This window comes from Jaculus jaculus, chromosome 8 (genome assembly GCF_020740685.1).
Source record: "Jaculus jaculus isolate mJacJac1 chromosome 8, mJacJac1.mat.Y.cur, whole genome shotgun sequence".
In the NCBI taxonomy this organism is placed as follows: Eukaryota; Metazoa; Chordata; class Mammalia; order Rodentia; family Dipodidae; genus Jaculus; species Jaculus jaculus.
In genome coordinates this window covers 56,495,967-56,517,908 of record NC_059109.1, presented here as the reverse complement: position 1 = coordinate 56,517,908, position 21,942 = coordinate 56,495,967, and the positions used below count along the sequence as shown (strand labels likewise).

General features: G+C 41.4%; 1 protein-coding gene and 1 non-coding gene across 4 annotated transcripts in view; one reads left to right on the top strand and one right to left on the bottom strand.

Annotated features, from left to right (window-relative positions):
* The window catches only part of Ttbk2 (tau tubulin kinase 2), a 135,380-nt gene that overhangs the window by 87,744 nt on the left and 25,694 nt on the right, over positions 1-21,942 (bottom strand). For 2 of the 3 annotated variants that reach the window (XM_045156848.1, XM_045156849.1), the window contains exons 2-3: positions 19,481-19,616; positions 6,312-6,459 (exon numbers count right to left, since the gene is read on the bottom strand). In XM_045156848.1, coding sequence (XP_045012783.1) covers positions 6,312-6,459; positions 19,481-19,549 — 217 coding nt within the window. In that variant the 5' untranslated portion in view covers positions 19,550-19,616. Of the gene's footprint in view, positions 1-6,311; positions 6,460-19,480; positions 19,617-21,942 lie in introns of those variants that run through there. The other variant, XM_045156850.1, reaches the window with a different exon arrangement.
* Positions 11,665-11,781, top strand: LOC123463199. The gene has a single exon (XR_006638791.1). It is a non-coding gene; the product is annotated as a small nucleolar RNA SNORA64/SNORA10 family (small nucleolar RNA).

Here is a 21,942-nt window from a genome sequence, read left to right as displayed (position 1 = left end):
GCTAACGTGGGACCTGGGGAACCGAGCCTCGAACCGGGGTCCTTAGGCTTCACAGGCAAGCGTTTAACCGCTAAGCCATCTCTCCAGCCCTGATTTTTTTTTTTTAAGTCAGCTCCAGTGATGCTTCTATCTCTACTCACCTCAGTGCTGAAGTTACAGCCTTGTGTGACCATGTCAACCCTAGTACGTACGTGCTAAAGAACAAATGCCGGTTCTCGTGCTTACAGGACAAGAGCTCTCTTACCTGCTGAGCCATCTCCCCAGCCCAATTCTATAACATTCCAAATTCCCAAAATATTACACCCTTCAATATGCAATGGTGAAAAACTCAAATTCCTAAATTAAATAGAAGATCTAAGATGTTATTTTCTACTTATAATAGAGAATTGAAGGGCTGGAGGAGATGGCTCAGTGGTTAAAGGTGCTTGCCTGCAAAACCTGCCAGCCAGGGTTCACTTCCCCAGTACCCTGATAGAGCCAGATAAACAAAGTGGTACATACATCTGGAAACTGCTTGCAGTAGCAAGAGGCCCTGGTACTCCCATTCTCTCTCTCTCTCTTGGTCTCTCTCAAATACAAAGAACTATTTAAAACATAATTGAGCTGGGTAAGGTGGTGCATATCTTTGATTCCAGTACTCGTGAGGCAGAGGTAAGAGGATTGCCGTGTGTTGCAGTCTGGGTCGCATTGCTGGTAGAAATCACCCAACCAAGAGCAGCTTCTGGGAAAAAGAGGTTTATTTGGCTTACAGGCTCGAGGGGAAGCTCCACGATGGCAGGGGGAAAACGATGGCATGAGCAGAGGGTGGACATCACCCCCTGGCCAACAGAAGATGGACCACAGCAACAGGAGGGTGTGCCAAACATTGGCATGGGGAAACTGGCTATAAAGCCCATAAGCCCGCCCCCAACAATACACTCCCTCCAGGAGGCATTAATTCTCAAATATCCAGGTAAAGAACCAAGACCTGCTGAGGTGCTTGCTGAAGGTGGAGGGAATACAGAATGGGTAGTAGAAGAAGGCAGTTACAAATATCAGTTCGTTTGCAGGGGCTGGAGGCCCTGGCGCACCCATTCTCTCTCTCTCTATCTGCCTCTTTCTCACTCTGTCTGTTGCTCTCAAATAAATAAAAATAAATTTAGTGCCAGGCGTGGTGGCACACACCTTTAATCCTAACACTCAGGAGGCAGAGGTAGGAGGATTGCTGTGAGCTCAAAGCCACTCTGAGACTCCATAGTGAATTCCAAGTCAGCCTGGGCTAGAGTGAGACCCTACCTTGAAAAAACAAAATAATAAATTTTAAAAATTATTTTAAAAAAAGATGGCAGCGTAGGAACCATGCCAAGGCAGCCTAGGGGAGAAAAAAAAAAAAAACACCAGCAAAATACACTCTTCTACTAAAAAGTGAGGTGTATAAGAAATTGTCGACTGCAGCAGAGAAGCAGGAGAGATCAGAGCATCTAGAGCTCACAGAAGCAGGCAGAAGCGGCTCCAGCAGTGGCGGCACTAGGTCCACATGGCCACAGCTGTAAGGCTCAGCCTGAGCTGCAGGAAAAGCCAGGTGAGGGGATTCTCCACTCACACCACAGCTCCTCGCAAACTCAAGAAACGTGACGGGAGTATGACAGGGGCCAATGGAGGAGCAGCTCGTGAGGAAGAGGATCATGAGGATCAGTAGAACTTCAGCCACCATCTACAGTCTCCCCTCCCCCACGCCAGAACAAGTGCCAACAAGCACCAGAAACCTGAGGAAGGGAGCTCACCTACAGCATCCTGCACAGGTGATCAGAGCAGTGATCCAGCAACCAAGCCAGCCTACCTGAGCCCACAGCGCAGCAAAGAGGGACCCAAGCAGGAGCGCAGCATAATTAAGACCCAAACCACCCCAAAATGTAACTGGGATTACACCAGGTTAGTACCTGCAAAATAAGCCTGGTATATAGGCTTAAATCGGAAGTGCTAATTGCACCTTCCATGTGAGGATAAATTGTATGTTAAGTCTGATGGATGGTTGGATTTGCCATTCTTTTTTGTTGTTGTTGTTGTTACTTTTCTTTATTTGAGAGCGACAGAGAGAGAGAAAGAGGCAGAGAGAGAGAGAGAGAGAGAGAGAGAGAGAGAATGGGCGCACCAGGGCCTCCAGCCACTGCAAACTAACTCCAGATGCGTGCGCCCCCTTGTGCACCTGGCTAACATGGGTCCTGGGGAATCGAGCCCGAACCGGAGTCCTTAGGCTTCACAGGCAAACGCTTAACTGCTAAGCCATCTCTCCATCCTGGATTTGCCATTCTTAAATAAGCTATATTTTGGGCTTGCCATTTGTTGCTTCCGGATTCATAGTGCCTTTGCCTCCTCTTCTGTCGTTCGTCAGGGAAGTATCTCACTTGGTCACAAACTGACTTGGAACAAGCCTCAACAGACCAGAAATCTTTGCCTCCCAGTTGACAGGACAAAGGGTGTGAGGCAACACACATCTTTAGAGACTATGACTTTGTTAGAGGATCTGGTTGTCATAATATCTATTCTTGCATAAATACTCTGTGCTGTTTTTCATTGAATGTGTACATTGTTTAGTTAAATTTTAGAATCTGCCTGTATTTTGTTCCACTCAGCCTACTTGAATACTCTCATAGCAGGCAAAACCCAACACCTAGGGTCACTTTTGTGGTTACTCTGAGAGTCTTAACAGCCACACCTAGCACCTTAAGCTCCTGCCCTGAGGATATATAATTCAGATTGATTGATACAATAATACTACAGATAATTAGAAAATCCAGGCATTAAATTAATCCAACATGCAAAAATTGTAACACAAGAAACAAAAAATCAAAACAATATTAATCCACCAAAAAGTATTAATGCATCAGAAATGACCTCCAGTGAGGCTGATGATTTAGAGGAAATGCCTGAGAAAGATTTCAAAAGAATGATTATAAATATGTTCAAAGAAATCAAAGAGGAAATCAAAAGAATCACAGAGGAAATTAAAGGAATCAAAGACACAGGAAACCAATTTAATGAAATCAGGAGGTCAATAGAAGACATAAATAAGGAAATAGAAATAATAAAGAAAAACCAGTCAGAATTACAAGCAATGAAGAACAGTCAATGAAATTAAAAAAAAAAAAAACCTCTCATCAGCAGCAAAGCAAGTTGGAAGACAGCCTGCAATTCATGAAACCATCTCAAAAAAAAAAAAAAAAATTCAACAGCAATTTAAAACCAACTAGTCTCATAAAGGGTTCTAGTCATTTGTCTTTTCCTTACATACTTAGCCTTTGCATCAAGGCCGCTCAATATTGTCATTATGCATTCCACTGGGAAGGCAAAAGCAGCTAAGTGCCACAAAAATGTTCAAAGGGTCCTCAAAGCATTCTCAACAAAACATCATGAGGCATGAGTATGCATAAATCTTACATTAAGAAGCCAAGAGAAAGCCGGGCATGGTGGTGCACGCCTTTAATCCCAGCACTCAGGAGGCAGAGGTAGGAGGATCGCCGTGAGTTCAAGGCTACCCTGAGACTCCATAGTGAATTCCAGGTCATTCTGGGCCAGAGTAAGACCCTATCTCGAAAAAAAAAAAAAAAAAAAAAAAGAAGCCAAGAGAGGGCTGGAGAGATGGCTTAAGAGTTCAGGCATTTGCCTGCAAAGCATAAAGACCCAGGTTCTATTCCCCAGTACCCACATAAGCCAGTTATACAAGGTGGCGCATGTGTCTGGAGTTCATTTGCAGTAGCTGGATGCCCTGACATACCTATTCTCATTCTCTCTCTCTGCCTCTCTAATATGTAAATAAATATATATATATATATATATATATATATATATATATATATATATATATAATGTTTTAGAAAAGAAGCCAAGAGACAGGCTGAAGAAATGGCTCAGCAGTTAAGGAATTTGCTTGCAAAGTTTCATGGTCTGGGTTTGATAAACCCCTATCCACATGAAGCCAGATGCACAAAGTGGCACATGCATCTGGGGCATATGTGCAGTGGCAGGAGGCCCTGGTATACCCATATTCACTTTCTCTCATAATAAATATTTTTTAAAACAAAGAAATCAAGAGAATTGATGACCACTTCATTGAAATAGTTGAGAAGATTAAAACCCTATTTATCTGTGGAAGGTAAGGGATTCTGGGGAACAGGTTCACATGGGTATAGCAAATAGGAAAGACTTTTTTTTTTTTTCTTTTTTGAGATAGGAGCTCACCCTAGTCCAGGCTAACATGGAACTCACACTGTAGTCCCTGGTTGGCCTCAAACACACAATGATCTAACTACCTCTGCCTCCTGATGAGTGCTAGTATTAAAGGCATGTGCCACCATGCCCAGCAGGAAAAATATTTTAGACAATGATATATAATGAGGTGGAAAGAAGAGCACAAACATGCAACCATTTCCAATTCTCTCATAAAAGTGATCTTTAAGAGCCTGAGAGATGGTCCAGCGTTTACATGCATTGCTGGTAAAGCCTGATGGTCTGGGTTCATTTCCCCAGTACCCATATAAAACCACACACATAAAGTGGTGCGTGCATCTGGAGTTCATTCATTTGCAGTGGCAGGAGGCCCTGGTGTGCCCGTTATTCTCTCTCTCATAAATAAACAAAAATATTCTTTGAAAGTGCTCTTTGGGCTGAAGAGATGGCTTAGCAGCTAAGGTATTTGCCTGTGAAGCCTAAGGACCCAGGCTGGATTCCTCAGAACCCATGTAAGCCAGATGCACAAGGTGGCACATGCGTCTGGAGTTTGTATGTACAAGCTAGAGTCCCTGGCATGCCCATTCTCTCCCTCTCCCCCCTTCACCCACTTCTCTCTCTCTCTCAAATAAATAAATAAAAATTTAAGATCTAGGGCTGGAGAGATGGCTTAGTAGTTAAGGCACTTGCTTGCAAAGCCAAAGGACCCAGATTCAATTCCCCAGGACCCATATAAGCCAGATGCACAAGGTGACACATGCATCTGGAGTTCGTTCACAGCAGCTAAAGACCATGACACACCCATTCAAGGGCACTCTCTATCTGCCACTTTCTCTATCTCAAAATTTAAAAAAAGATTAATAAATTTTAAAAAGTGATCTTTAAGCTTTTGTCACATGAAATCCTGACCAAACATTGGCCAAAATAGTCAAAACTTCCTGAAGGTGCTGCAGAGCTGGCTCCTGCCTTATGAAAACATCTTTCCAGGGCCAAGCAGAAAGACTTGGTGAAGTGGCACTGTCTAGGCTAACCTGCCCCACATGGGCTTGTTTGAAGGAGGTACTTCCAGCTGTACTTACTTGTGATTAAGCTATCCACTGTCCTCCTGGTTTACTATCTTATGGGAATGCTAAAGTTGAGCTAAAAATGATGATGAAACAGACATAATTTTATTAGCTTTATGTCCCAATGACATAAAACTGGTACAAAAAGTTGGACAACTAGAAAGCTCAGGAGACTAAGCTCATCCTCATGTAATTTTGATTCAAATGTTTCATTAGAGATTACAAAGATGAGCAAAAACTAGCAATGTGATCAAGGTTTTACAAGACTAGATTGGCAATAAGAAAAAAAAAGTACCTGTCATTATAACAAAAAATATAGGTACCTGAATAATAAAATGGACCTCAAAAATGATGACAAGAGCTAATCTCCAAAACTGAAGTTATGGGGCTGGAGAGATGGCTCAGCAGTTAAGGCATTTGCCTGCAAAGCCAAAGGACCTCAGTTTGAATCTACAGGACCCTGTAAGCCAGATGCACAAGGGGGCACATGCATCTGGAGCTCATTTGCAGTGGCTGGAGGCCCTGGTGTACCCATTCTTTCTCTGTCTCTCTCTCTTTCTCTCTCTTTCTCTCTCTCTCAAGTAAATGAATAAAAAAAAATTTTTAGACTATAAAACTAAAGTTATGAGAACATATACCGAACTACCAATTTTAACCCATCCTGCCGTATGATCTGAAGGCAGTTTCCATAATGTGATTTAAGAATGTTCAACACGTAAAGCCAATATGTATGAAAACTTATTAAAGAAAAAAACAGGTAAATTTTACCATAGCTGATTTATGACAATGCTTTTTAAAGCAGTAGAATGATTATGCTAATATACTCTCCTCCTTATCATGAAATGGAATTCACAAGTCCAGTTATTCTAAACAATCACAATTTCTACAATTTAATAAAACTTTCAAGACAAAAATGATCAGCATGTTTATACCTAGATGGCATCAGAGTATTCAGTTAGTTAGTTAACCAAGTATAGAAAGATAACAAATTAAAAATTATCATACAAATTACAAATTTCTTATCATCCAAAAGCAGCTTACCTTGTAGTTTTTTCAAAACAGCAACTTCCATTTTCAGAACTTGTTTTGGCTGTTGAGCAGACTCCACCTTCAGTGCCACATTCTCCCTGGTGAGCATGTCCAAGGCATCGTAAATTTCTCCAAAGCCCCCTCCCCCAATCTTTCTCAACTGCACAGAAAATAGAATAAGAACACACTCAAAATTATGAGATTTTGATTTGTAAAGATTTTAATTTGAAACAATTCATCTCTTCTTACACTTAGAAAATATGCAATTTTAATTCATATTTTATAATAAAAGATTTCAATAGTTCTAACTTTGTGTATGGCAAGAAGAAAATAAGTGGCAAGAAATAACATCAACATTTTTTCCCACAGATCTGTCCAAAGTAGTGGAATTCTTTCACCTACAAAAAAATTAAAAACAATTTCAGATGCTAAATGTTTGTGACATTAATGAAATTCTTTAATCTACAAATAATTATAAAAGGCCTATAAACTAGTATAAAATGTCACAAAAGGGGCTGAAGACAGCTCAGCACTGTTGAAGCACTTGACCGTAAAGCCTAACAACCAGAACCAAAGTTCAGGTCCCCATTACACTCATAATGCCAGATGCAGAGTGGTGCATTCTGGAGTTTATTGTAGCAGCTAGAAGCCTTGGTATGCTGCTCTCGCCACCCCTCTCCCTCTCTTCCTCTCTCCCTCTGTCTCTCTACCTGGTATGGTCAGGCATACTTTTTTGTTTTGTTTTGTTTATTTTTATTTACTTGAGAGCGATAAAGCGAGAAAGAAGCAGAGAGAGAGAGAGACAGAATGGGCATGCCAGGGCCTCCAGCCACTGCAAAGGAACTCCAGACACATGCACCACAATGTGCATCTGGCTTATGTGGGACCTGAGGAATCAAATCGGGGTCCTTAGGCTTCTTAGACAAGTGCTTAACCGCTAAGCCATCTCTCCAGCCCTCAGGCACACTTTTAATCCAAGAAATTGGGAGGCAGAGGTAGGAAGATCGCTGTGATTTCGAGGCCAACCTGAGACTACAGAATGAGTTCTGGGTCAGCCTGGACTAGAGCAAGACCCTACCTTGGAGAAAAAAAAAGTCGGGGAGCCCTGGAGAGATGGATTAGCAGTTATGGCTTTACATGGATACTGGCAAATCAAACCAGGGTAACTTAGGCTTTGCCGGCAAGCACCTTAAAGTGCTAAGCCATCTCTCCAGCCCCACTTGAAAACTTTTTTTTTTTTTGAGGTAGGGTCTCACTCTAGCCCAGGCTGACTTGGAATTCACTATGTAGTCTCAGGGTGGCCTTGAACTTAGGGCAATCCTCCTACCTCTGCCTCCCAAATGCTGGGATTAAAGGCATGAACCACCACACCTGGCCACTTGCGAACTTTTTAAGACATGAATTTTTCTGCCATTTAAAATCTTATATAGAAATAATCTTGCTTGTGTGTAAGAAGGGAGGTTGAAGAATGGAGTAAGCAGCCAGAAGCCAACCTTCTCACCATCATTATCTCCCTCCCTTCCTCCCTCCCTCCCCGCCACCCCGCCTCTCTCTCTCTCTCTCAACTATCAGGCTCCACAGAACAGAGCAAGCAGAGATGTACTATACTATCTCAGAGCTCACTAGACAGCTACACATTCCAATAAGAATAAACTAAAGCCTGCAAGCCTTTAATCCCAGCACTTAGGAGGCAGATGGATTCACTGCTGAATTTTACCAGACCTTCAGGGAAGAACTAACACACCATTGCTTCTTAAGCTTTTCCATAAAATAGAAAAAGAAGGAATCCTACCAAATTCCTTCTATGAAGCCAGCATCACCCTGATACCAAAACCAGGCAAAGATAGAACAAAAAAAGAAAATTACAGACCAATCTCCCTCATGAACATAGATGCAAAAATTCTCAACAAAATATTGGCAAACAGAATACAGGAATATATCAGAAAGATCATTCACCCTGACCAAGTAGACTTTATCCCAGAGATGCAGGGATGGTTCAACATACACAAATCGATAAATGTAATACATTATATAAATGGACTGAAAGACAAAAATCACATGATCATCTCATTAGACAGAGAAAGCATTTGACAATATCCAACATCCCTTCATGACAAAAGTCCTACAGAGACTGGGAATAAAGGAACATACCTCAATATAATAAAGGCTATTTATGACAAGCCTACAGCCAACATATTACTAAGTGGGGAAAAACTGGAAGCTTTTCCACTAAAATCAGGAACAAGCAAGGGTGTCCACTGTCCCCACTTTTATTTAATATAGTACTGGAAGTCTTAGCCATAGCAATAAGGCAAGAGATGCACATAAAAGGGACACAAATTGGAAAGAAAGAAATCAAGTTATCATTATTTGTAGATAACATGATTCTATATATAAAGGACCCTAAAGACTCTACCAGCAAACTGTTAGAGCTGATAAACACCTACAGCCATGTAGCAGGATACAAAATAAATACACAGAAATCAGGAGCATTCCTATATGCTAACAACAAACATACAGAGGATGAAATCAGAGGATCACTCCCATTCACAATTGCATCAAAGAAAATAAAATACCTTGGAATGAACCTAACCAAGAAAGTAAAGGATCTCTACAATGAAAACTATAAAACACTCAAGCAAGAAATTGAAGAAGACACTAGGAAGTGGAAAAAAAAAATCCCTTATTCCTGGATTGGAAGAATCAATATTGTGAAAATGGCAATCTTACCAAAAGCAATCTACACATTTAATGGAATCCCCATCAAAATTCCAAAGGCATTCTTTAAGGAAATAGAAAAAGCAATCCAAAAATTCATTTACAAACACAAAAGCCTCAAATATCTAAAATAATACTGAGCAATAAAAATAAGTCAGGAGGTATCACCATACCTGATTTTAACCTATACTACAGAGCCATAGTAACAAAAACAGCATGGTACTGGATGAAAATAGATTCTTCTCTCTCTCCATGCACAAGAATTAAATCCAAATGGACTAAAGACCTTAACATTAGACCTGAAACTCTGAAATTGCTAGAGGAAAAAGTAGGGGAAACCCTTCAACATATTAGTCTTGGCAAAGACTTTCTGACTATAACCCCAATTTCTCAGGCAATAAAACCACAGATTAACCACTGGGACCTCATGAAATTACAAAGATTTTGTACTGCAAAGGACACTGTGAATAAAGCAAAGAGGCAACCTACAGAATGGGAAAAAATCTTTGCCAGCTTTATATCTGATAGAGGATTAATATCTAGGATATACAAAGAACTCAAAAAGTTAAATAACAAGAAGTCAAACAAGCCAAGAAAAAAATGGGCTATGGAGCTAAATAGAGAGTTCTCAAAAGAAGAAATATGGATGGCGTGTAAGCATCTAAAAAAAATGTTCTACATCCCTAGTCATCAGGGAAATAAATGCAAATTAAAAGCACATTGAGATTCCATCTCACTCCTGTCAGACTGGCTACCATCATGAAAACAAATGATCATAAATGCTGGTGGGGATGTGGAAAAAGAAGAACCCTTCTACAGTGCTGGTGGGAATGCAATCTGGTCCAGCCATTGTGGAAATCAGTGTGGAGGTTCCTAAAACAGCTAAAGATTGATCTACCATATGACCCAGCTATAGCACTCCTAGGCATATATCCTAAGGACTCATCCCATTTCCTTAGAAGTACATGCTCAACCATGTTGATTGCTGCTCAATTCATAATAGCTGGGAAATGGAACCAGCCTAGATGTCCCTCAACTGATGAGTGGATAATGAAGGTGTGGCACATTTATACAATGGAGTTCCACTCAGCGGTAAATAAAAATGAAGTTAAGAAATTTGCAGGAAAATGGATGGATCTGGAATGGATTATACTAAGTGAGGTAACCCAGGCCCAGAAAGCCAACTGCCACATGTTCTCCCTTGTATGTGGATCCTAGCTACAGATGGTTAGGCTTCTGAGTGAGAAGGGAAAAAACTCAGTAGCAGAGGCCAGTAAGTTAAAAAGGAGATATAAAGGGAAGAGAAAGAAAGGGAGGAGAATACTTAATAGGTTGGTATTGTATATATGTAAGTAGAAGAATATTAACGGGGATGAAAAGGCCCAAAGTGAGGTCAGGGGAAGAGATTGAGTAAAGGAAAAGTTGAGGGAAGGCTAATCAAAATCTAAGAGGATGCAAATAAATCATATGGAATCCTCCGGTTTCGGACAATGGAACACTCAGGAGCCATAGATCGTTGTTTGAAAATTCTCAGTGCCAGGGATGGGATACCTCCAGTGAGTTGGCCAGGGAGGTCCCTGATGCCCCCAAAACATTATAGGCCATTGCCAAGGCCCTTGGTTTCCCACCAGGAATCAATGGTAAGACCCTATTGCTGAAGACTCCAAATACTTGGGCTGCAAGGCCACTGAGAAATCCTGTTGGAACTGAGCTGATAACCTCCTCCATGTAGACAAGCTGACAGAAAGCTGGAAGAAGCTATTCTACATGTAGTTCAATGGGAGAAAGAGATACCACCAGTGAAAATACTCAACAGTGGACACTGCAAGCCTTATAATTGGCTAGCCAGCCCAAATGAGCCAATGGGTGCAATAGTGGCACGTCTGTCATGGTGGAAACCAACTGCCCTCCAATTGGACTGGAGGCCCACTCCATGGGGGGAAACACATCCCTGATACTGAAAACTTAAAACAGGGGTGGGTAGTCATGAGCCCTAGTGGTGTAACGTCTGCTGATGTCTGGAAAAATGTATATACTATGCTTATCAAACTGCCCAGTAAGCACTTCCCTTAATATTTATACCCTCATATTAACACTACTCTCACTTTGGGAAGAGTATCTTCTCTTTTCAGATGGCAGTGACCTTGGGATGACCTAAAAGGTTATCATAGTGCTGGAAAGAAGTGACTGGAGTACTGACTAACATCTCGATCACACCTTCCAAGGCTCAGGGTCTAATGCAGAAGAGGTGGCAGAAAGAATGTAAGAGCCAAAGAAAGGGTAGGACTCCTTACAACGTGCTCCCACCAGACATAAAATGGCCTGGATATCCATGACCTCATAGCGCCTGACACTACCAACACAAGGCCATCATAAGAGGAGGAAAAGATCATGACATCAAAATAAGAGAGACTGATTAAGATGGGGAGAGGATATGATGGAGAATGGAATTTCAAAGGAGAAAGTGTGTGTGTGGCGGGGGGTATTACCATGGGATACTTTTTATAATCATGGAAAATGTTAATAAAAATTGAGAAAAGAAAAGAAAATAAAAATAAATAGATACAATTGAGTCTAGACTAACCTAAAAAGAGACCTTATTTCAAAAAAAAAAAAAAAAAAAAACAAAAAAAAAAAAACAAAACTCTCCCTCTCTGTATGGTTGGTTACACAAGGTTTCCCATGTGTGACTTTCATACACAGATAGAGAAAAGAGCTCCTTGGGAGTTGATTGGCCTCTCTTGCCTAGAGAAGCACAACAGGGCTTAGCTGGAATCTAATGTGCAGCACCACAGGCCCCTCACACAAGTTTCTCCACAGGCTTTTGTGGCCACTGGGGACTACATCGGTCATGTGGCTTGGGTGTTAAGAGCTCCAAGAAGGTAGTTACTGCCATCCGAGGGGCTATCATCTTGGCCAAGCTCTCCATTGTGCCTGTCTGGAGAGACTACTGGGGCAACAAGATCAGCAAGCCCCACACAGTCCCTGTAGTGGGTGACAGGCCTCTGTGGCTCTGTGCTAGTGTGCCTTATCACTGCCCCCCGGGCATTGGCACTGTCTCTGCCCCTGTGCCCAAGAAGCTGCTAATGATGGCAGGTACTGATGACTGCTCCACTTCAGCAAGGGACAGCACTGCCACCCTGTGCAACTTTGCTAAGGCTAATACTGATGCCATCTATAAGACCTACAGCTACCTGAACCTCCAACCTCTGGAAAGAAACTGTGTTCACCAAATCTCCCTACCAGTGGAATTCACTGACCATCTTGTGAAAACCCATAGCAGAGGCTCAGTGCAGACAATTCAGGCTCAGCTGTGGCTATCATATAGGGGTTTACACAGAAAAATTAAAGTGAATTAAGAAAAAGTAAAGTGAATTAAGCCTGTTAAAAAATAATAATAAACATAGCTGGGCATGGTGGCACATGCCTTTAATCCCAGAATTAGGGAGGCAGAGTAAGAGGATTGCCAAGTTCAAGGCCAACCTGAGACTACATTGTGAATTCCAGGTCAACCTGGGCTAGAGCAAGACCCTGCCTCAAAAAAATCAAAAACCAAAAAATCCTCCACAAAACCATCACTTAACAAAACAAAAGAAAAGAACTCAAGAGGCAACTTAATGTGTTCCCTTAATCTAATGAGACAAACTGAAAACCTATAAGGATAACAAGTACAAATGGACTAAAACACATTAATTATGTTCAAATCTACACATTATTTTTACTTTTTTCTTTTCTTTTTTCTTTTTTTTCCAAGTAGGGTCTTACTCTAGCCCAGGCTGACCTGGAATTTACTATGGAGCCTCAGGGTAGCCTTGAACTCACAGCAATTCTCCTACCCCTGCCTCCCGAGTGCTGGGATTAAAGGCATGTGCTACCATGCCTGGCTCTTTTGTTTTTAAATTTATTTATTTGCAAGCAGAGAAAGAGAGGGAGAGAGAGAATGGGCATGCCAGGACCTCTAGCCACTGCAAACAAACTCAACATATATTTCCCTTGTACATCTGGCTTATGTGGGTCCTGGGGCATTGAACGTAGGTCCTTTGGCTTTGCAGGCAAACACCTTAACCTTCTAAGCCATCTGTCCAGTCCTTTTCTTTGTTATTTTTTTAACCAAGGTCTTTATTGTAGCCCAGGCTGACCTAGAACTCACTCTGTAGTCAAAGCTAGTCTCAAACTCATAGCCATTCTCCTACCTCAGCCTGCCAAATGATGGGACTAAAGGTGTATACCACCATGCCCAGCTCTTTCTTCTCTATTTTGAGACAGGGTCTAGGGGCTGGAAAGATGACTTAAAGGCTTAAGGTGCTTGCCTATGAAGCCTAATAACCCATATTTGACTCTCCAGATCCCATGTAAGCCAGACATACAAAGGTGAGGCAAGCGTCTGGAGTTGGATTTCAGTGACTTAGGCCCTGGCACACCAATTCTCTCTCTCTCTCTCTCTCTCTCTCTCTCTCTCTCTCTCTCTCTCTCTTTGGCTCACACTTGCGTGCACAGGCACTTGCGCTCACTCTCGCACACGCTCTCTCTCTCTCAAAAAAGCCAGGTGTGGTGGCACATGCCTTTAATCCCAGCACTTGGGAGGCAAAGGTATGAGGCCACCCTAAGACTAAATAGTGAATTCCAGGTCAGCCTGGGCTAGAGTGAAACCCTACCTTGAAAAACCAAAGAGAGAGACTATGTGTGTAAGTGTGTGTCCATGGCCCAAGTGGTCCTAAAACTCACTATATAGCTATAGTAGATAGTTGCACTATACTGGGACAAACATCCAACCAACCAGTTTTATGGGAGGAGGGGATTTAATTCAAGCTTACAGATCCAAGGAAAGTGCCATCAATGGTAGAAGAAACTGGCTCCAATTCATAAATCTAAGCAGATTTATCCCCAGCCAGCAAACACTGAATAAAGCAAGCACGAACCTGCAGCAAGCAGCACCTCCAGAGCTCAAACTGCTGTCTTCACCTTTGGGCTGGAAACAGATCCACCCCCAAACATACCTTTGGGCTGGATCCCAAAAACCACCCCAGTGACACCTCCTCCAGCAAGGTGGCTAAAGACCCAAGTTATAAACTTAATAAAACATCTGAGCCTATGGAACACATATATTCATATTCAAATCACTACTTTCTGCCCCTGGACCCCATAGACTGATAACCATACCACAAAGTAAATTGCATTTAGTCCACCTTTAAAGGTCCTATAAGCTTTACCACTTATATGGCCCCTTAAATATAAGTCCCATAAAATCAAAAACAGTTGCATACTTCCAATATATAATGGCACAGGGTAAACATTTCCATTACTATAAAGGAGAGACTGGACCAATTCAAAATCAATAACCAAGCCAGGTATTCTGGCACACACCTTTAATCTCATCACTTGGGAAGCTGAGGTAGGTAGGTAGCTGTGAGTTCAAGGTCGCCCTGAGACTACATAGTAAATTCCAGGTTGGCCTGGGCTAGTGCAAGGCCCTACCTCCAAACCTTCCCCTCTCTCCCTGGCCCCCCCAAAATAATATCAAATATCTGCAGTTTAAGTGTGACATCTATAGCCAATGATAACAGTCTCTGGATTTCCAATTTCCATCCCTCCAGCTAGGCTTAGTAGCCAGGGAAAACTTCCATCTTAAGACAACAGTGCTTCATGGTAGCCTTTGCAAAATCCTGGTTTGTCCAATACATCTTTGGGTCTCCACTGCAATCCATGGTCCATCTTCAACTTCATACACTGGCCTTTTCCAGCCTTTAAAACAGGCATATCCTGCTTCCCATGCCTCATTTCAGCAGAGGGTCCTGTTTAACTTCATTCATACAATGGCCTCACTGGCCACACAGGGAAATCATCCTGTTTCTCATGCCACATCTCAGCAGCAGCTCCTAGAACAGAAGGCACTTCATGACCTATTTCTGTGCATTTATCATGCTTCCAAAACCAGTACCAGGTGTGCAGCCACACAGCCATTTTGTTAATCCAGGGATGAAATAAATCTGGACCTTAAGGAGCAGGTTACCTTTTAGAATTCTTCCTTCCAATCATCTCCTTTCAAAAGAGTTTGCATTCCAATTCATTCAGTCTTTCCAGGGTGGACAACACCTCAGGCATCTTTCCATTGTTTCACTGTACGTACCTTAATGGTGGTAATCTACTCACAATAGCAGCTTCAGTAACCTAAAACCTGCCTCTGTGCCAGGAATTTAAAACTTGCTTGAATTTTTCCAACTTTAAATCTTACATCTTCCACCATGCACATGAGTCCACTACTTTCAAATTCAACCTTGATCAACACTTAAGGCTTAGGCAGAAGAATGCAGCCAGCCTCTACACTAGTAACCCAGTTCCAACAAACTTCTCTGTTGTCTTTCCCTCCCTTTTGAAAGTTTATAAGCCAGCACAATTCTCTCTGCACTTAGCATTTTCAAACTCTCACCAGAAAAGCCTGTAAAATTTGGCTTACTGCTCTGGAAGGTATCTTCAGTCCCAAGTATCAATTCTATCACCATTCTTCAAGTACAGAAATTCCAAAAGTCAAAAATCCACATGGTCAGATCACACAGCAACACCCCAACTCTCTAGTACCAAATTTCTGTAGTAGACAGCTCTACAATGATGGGACAAACATCTAACCAAACAGCTTTATGAGAAGAGGGGATTTAATTCAACCTTAGGGATCCAAGGGAAGTTCCATCAACGGCAGAAGCTGGCTCTCTTAAGCAGAGAGAGAAATCATGCCCAGCCAGCAAACACCAAAAAGCAGCAAGCACAAACCTGCAGCAAGCAGAACCTCCAGAGCTCAAACTGTTCTCTTCACCTTTGGGCCAAAATCAGATCTATCTTGAAACTCAACTTTGGGCTGGATCCCCAAGTTACAAACTTAATAAAACACCTGAGTCTAGCCAGGTGTGGTGGCACACACCTTTAATCCCAGCACATGAGAGGCAGAGGTAGGATGAGCACCATGAGTTCAAGGCCACGCAGAGACTAAATAGTAAACTCTAGGTCAGCCTGGGCTAGAGTGAAGACCTACCTCAAAAAAAAAAAAAAAGCTAGGCATGGTGGTGCATGCCTTTAATCCCAGCACTTGGGAGGCAGTGGTAGGAGGATAGCTGTGAATTTGAGGGCACCCCGAGACTACAAAGTGAATTCCAGGTCAGCCTCCCTCCTCAAGAGGAGAACAAAAAAAACCTGAGACTAGTGGGGGTACACATATTCACATTCAAACCTCCACAATAACCCAAGCTGGGCTCAAACTCATGATGATCCTCTTGCCTCAGCCTCCCAAGTGCTAGGATTACAGGCATGAGCCACCAAATCCTGTTATGCCATACTGGTGATGGAATTCAGGGTTTTGTGCATGATAGGCAAGCATTCTACCAACTGAACTACATCCCCAGACCTTACAAATACACACTAAAAATCAAATCTCAGTGGCTATTTGGAGAATGTGAGGAAAATAAGAAAAAAGCAAACATTTATTTTGCTTTCATAATCAAATTAATAGATAACAGAAACATTTTCTCTATAAATTTATTTCAGCTAAGAAATAAAATAATAGAACATCACCAATTTGTAATCTCTAATAATTAGCAGACCTAGACAATTCTCATCAATAAATACTAACATCACAAAATAGGATATTACAGGCTTTTTAGTGAAAGCTCATAAAATCATTTATAAAAAAGAAGTTGAGGTATATGACGCATTGCCTAGCATATATAAAGCCCAGGATTCATCTCCAATAAGCCAATTCAAATTTACTTTTTTAGGTGTAACAATAATACTGCATTTTAAAAAATAAATCCAGTGGGGGGAAGGCATTACCATGGCATATTGTTTACAATCATAGAAGTTGTTAATAAATTAATTAATTAAAAATAAATAAGTAGGGCTGGAGAGATGGCTTAGTGGTTAAGCGCTTGCCTGTGAAGCCTAAGGACCCCGGTTTGAGGCTCAGTTCCCCAGGTCCCACGTTAGCCAGATGCACAAGGGGGCGCATGCGTCTGGAGTTCCTTTGCAGAGGCTGGAAGCCCTGGCACGCCCATTCTCTCTCTCCCTCTCTATCTGTCTTTCTCTCTGTGTCTGTCGCTCTCAAATAATAAATAAATAAATAATGGACAAAAAATAAATAAATAAATAAGTAAATACATCAATGCTGGGCATGGTGGTACAGTCCTTTAATGCTAGCACTCAGAAGGCAGAGGTAGGAGGAGCACCAAGAGTTTGAGGCCACCTGAGACTACATAGTGAATTTCAGGTCAGCCTGAGCTAAGAGTATGACCCTACCTCGGGGAAAAAAAGAAATATATATATATATATACATATATATATATATATTTCTTATCTTTTAAAGACACATATTAATATACAGAAGAAATACTAAAGTTACAGATTATTTCAGGGCTGGAGAGATGACTCAGTAGTTAAGGCACTTGCCTACAATGCTTAAGGACTCAGGTTTAATTCTCCAGTATCCATGTAAAGCCAGATACACACTGGCACATACATTTTCAGCACCTGGAGGCCCTGGTACACCCATTCTCTTTCTCTCTTCTATCTCTCTGTAGGCTATAGTAATAAATAAGTAAATAAAAATATTTCAAATAAAGGGCTATAAAAATGGTTCAGCATCTAAGGCACTTGCTCACAAAGCCAAAGGACCCAGGTTTGATTCCCCAGGGCTCATGTAAGCCAGATGCCAAAGGTGGCACATGCATCTGGAATTTGTTTGCAGTGGCCAAATTCATTTGTACCAGCCAGAGGCCCTGGCATGCCCATTTTTTGTATCTTCCTCTTTCTCTCCCTCTCTCAAATAAAAATTTAAAAATATTTAAGTTAAAAAAAAAAAGACTGCTTCAAAACACTCTAAGAGGGAGGTGAAAGAAATAAGATTAACCATAAACCAATGACTATTTAGGCTGAGCCATAAGTACATGAAAGTTCATCCTATCTGTTTTTATGTGTATACTGTTTTTTGTTGTTGTTGTTGTTTTGTTGGGGGGAGGGGGATTGCTTGTTTTTTGAAGTAGGGTCTTGCTCTAACCCAGGCTGGCCTGGATCCACTCAATAGTCTCAGGGTGGCCTCAAACTCATGGCAATCCTCCTACTTCTGCCTCCCAAGGGCTGGAATTAAAGTCATATGCCACCACACCTGGCTGACTATGGTTTTCCTCAATAAAAAGTGGGGGTTGAAGAGATGGCTTAGTAGTTAAGGCACTTGCCTGCAAAGCCAAAGGACCCAGGTTTGATTCCCCAAGACCCATGTAAGCCAAGTGCACAAGGTGATGCATGCATCTGGAGTTCATTTACAGCAACTAAAGGGCCTGGCGCGCTCATTCTTTCTCTCTCTCTCTCTCTCTCTCTCTCTCTCAAATAAATAATGAATTTTTAAAAATTACATTGCAAAATAAAACCAAGTTCACTGTACTCTCAAACTGTTCTTTCCCAAAATACAGTTTTTTTTTTTTTTTTTTTTTTGGTTTGGTTTGGTTTAGTTTCTTCAAGGTAGGGTCTCACTCTAGCCCAGGCTGACCTGGAATTCACTATGTAGTCTCAGGGTAGCCTTGAACTCACAATGATCCTCCTATCTCTACCTCCCAAATTCTAGGATTAAAGGCATGCATCACCATGCCCAACCTCCAAAATATACTTTTTTTTTTTTTTTTTTTTTTTTTTGGTTTTTCGAGGTAGGGTATCACTCTGGCTCAGGCTGACCTGGAATTCACTATGTAGTCTCAGGGTGGCCTCGAACTCACGGCGATCCTCCTACCTCTGCCTCCCGAGTGCTGGGATTAAAAGCGTGCACCACCACGCCCGGCCAAAATATACTTTTTTAAAAGATTTTATTTATATTTATTTATTTATTAGAAACAGAGAGAGGGAGAGAGAGAATGGGCACATCAGGGCCTGTAGCCACTGCAAACAAACTCCAAATGCATGTGACACCATTGTGCATCTGGCTTACATGGGACCTGGAGAATAGAACCTGAGTTCTTAAGACTTCACAGGCATGCATCTTAACTGCTAAGCCGTCTCTCCAGCCCCAAAATATACTTTTATTTGCCTTACTCAATATAGCTACAGAGGGGTTGGAAAGATGATTTAGTACCTAAGCGCTTGCTTGTGAAGCCTAAGGACCCCAGTTCAAGGCTCGATTCCCCAGTACCCACATAAGCCAGATGCACAAAGTGGCGCATACAACTGGAGTTTGTTTGCAATGGCTAGAGGCCCTGGTGTGCCCATTCTCTCTCTTGCTCTCTCAAATAAATAAATAATAAACAAAAAATTAAAAACAAATAAATATGTGTGTACATATATATATATATATATATATATACATATACACACACACATATACATACATATAGCTACAGAATTTAGTACTCTATGAAGCAAGTCTAAGAATTAAGAGTACAAGCAAACTTAACCCTAGCAATATAACTTTTCTCTTTCTCTCAATATGCACTCACCACTTTCCATCTTTCTTTAACCAGGATTCCAACACTGAGGATATCTGGCTGTTCTCCTCCCCCACTCATTGCAAAACACTGATGTGGTCGAACAGCTACAAAGACATTTAGCTTCCAAGGGTAGTTTCCATTTAACCTAAAACAAAAGAAAAAGCAGCAGAATTACCAAGGCGATTAGCACAAGCAACATTCCAGTACCACGAAGAACTACTACTCCCATATATTTATTAGATTGCTTCCATGGCAGGATGGGAGAATTTGCGTAATACATATTTTAAAGTACATATCATCTTTCCAGTACAGGTGGGCAGTCACCAGAAACACACAACATAGACAATCTTCACAACTGAGATAGCTAGACTGCAGGGTGAGCTATGGCAAAATCCTGAGCACACATGTTGCCAAAGAAAAAGACGTGGTAGCAAATTTACAACAACAGCTTATAGTTTTGTTTTTGCAGCAATTGAACCAAGGCCTAATGATGCTAGGAAAGTGCTCTACTACTGAGCGATACATAGATCATTAGCTTTTTTATATACTTTAAAAAATATTTTGTTATTTATTTATTTAACAGGGAGAAAGGGGGGAGAGAGAGAGATAAAATGGGCACACCAGGGCCTCCAGCCACTGCAAACGAACTCCAGATGCATGTACCGTCTTGTTAACATGTTAACATCTGGCTAACATGGGTCCTGGGGAATCAAACCTAAGTCTTTGGCTTTGTAAGCAAACACCATAACCACTAAGCCATCACTCTAGCCCACCTTTTTTTTGACATGGTCTCACTAATTTACCCAGGTGGGTTTGAACTCATCCTGTAGCCCAAACTGGCTTTGAGCATGCAATTCTTTCTCAGCCTCTCATCAAACAGGATTCCAGGTGTGTACCACCAGGAATGGGATTAGGTTGTAGTTTAATGGGCTTAACATCAATTTTGAGTTCAATTCCCCAGAACCCACATAAACAGTGCAGCATAGCCACACACATATGTGATCCCAGTCCCATGGGGAGCAGAAACTGGAAAACTGCTAGGCCTTACAAAACTGCCAAAGCTCCAGCATCAGTTTAGAAACTCCATTTCAAGGAAACAATGGAGGGTGATACCTGACATTCTCTTCTGGCCTCCATGTTTGCATGAGGCACTATGTCTACACACCCATGTATAAACACCATACACACCAAATCATGCCTACAACACACATGCCAAAAAAAATAAAAATAAAATTGGGCTGGAGAGATGGCTCAGGGAATAAAAGCACTTTCTTGAGGCTAGAGAGGTGGCTTAACAGTTAAGGCTTTGCCTGCAAAGCCAAAGGACCCACGTTCCATTCCCCAGGACCCACTTAAGCCAGAGGTACAAGGGGGCACACATGTATGGAATTTGTCTGCAACGGCTGGAGGCCCTGGAGTGACCATTCTCTCGCCCCCTCCCTCCCTCCCTCTCTCATAAATAAATAAAAATATATAGATATATATTTTATATTTTAAAAAGTGCTTTCTTGCAAAGCCTAACTAACAGCCTGGATTCCATCCCCCAGTACCCACATAAAGCCAAATACACAAAGTAGAACATGTGTCTGGAGCTCCCCTACAATGGTAGAAGATCCTGATGTGCCCATATTCTCTCTCTCCCTCTCTCAGATAAATTAAATAAATAAAAATATTTAAAAAAATATTTTTAAGAAGTAAAACAAAATAAGATGCATAGAGCGCTGGAGAGATGGCTTAGCAGTTAAGGTGATTGCCTGCAAAGCTAAAGGACCTAGGTTCAATTCCCCAGGACCCACATTAAAGGCAGATGTACAGGGTGGCGCATGCATTTGGAGTTTGTTTGCAGCAGCTAGAGGCCCTGGAACACCCATTCTCTCCCCCTCTCTTTCTCTTATCTGCCTCTCTCAAATAAATCAAATATTTTTTAAAAATTGAGAAAAAAACAAGATACCTAAGAAACAAACATGAACACAGGACAGGGCTGATGATCAAACACTACACGATGATACTATAAAAGAATAAAGGGGGATAAAAATGAAAAGAATAGCATACCAATAGAAAATGAAGAGCAGAAAAATATAGTATAAAGGATGTGAAAACTGCAACCTAGTCCAGGAGAAGGAAAAAATGAGATCATGACCTTTAGGGAAATACTGTTAATGGAAAAAAGCAAGATGCAGAAAGGGCTTGAAGTATGCTGCCTTTTATGTAAAAGGGAAAAAATGTTGACTATTTTTATTTTATTTGCTTCTTTTTTTAAAGAAAGGAAAGGAAAATAAACTGAAAAATGATGAAAATGGTTCTTTAAAATAGTAAACAACTTTTCAGTAAAGGGCAGAAAGTTAGTACTTTATGCTTCACAGGCCATACATTTTCTATCATGCCTACTGAATTCTGCTAGGGCAACACAAAGGAAGCCACAGACAATACATAAACAAATGAGTGTGGTTGTATAGCAATAAACTTTACGT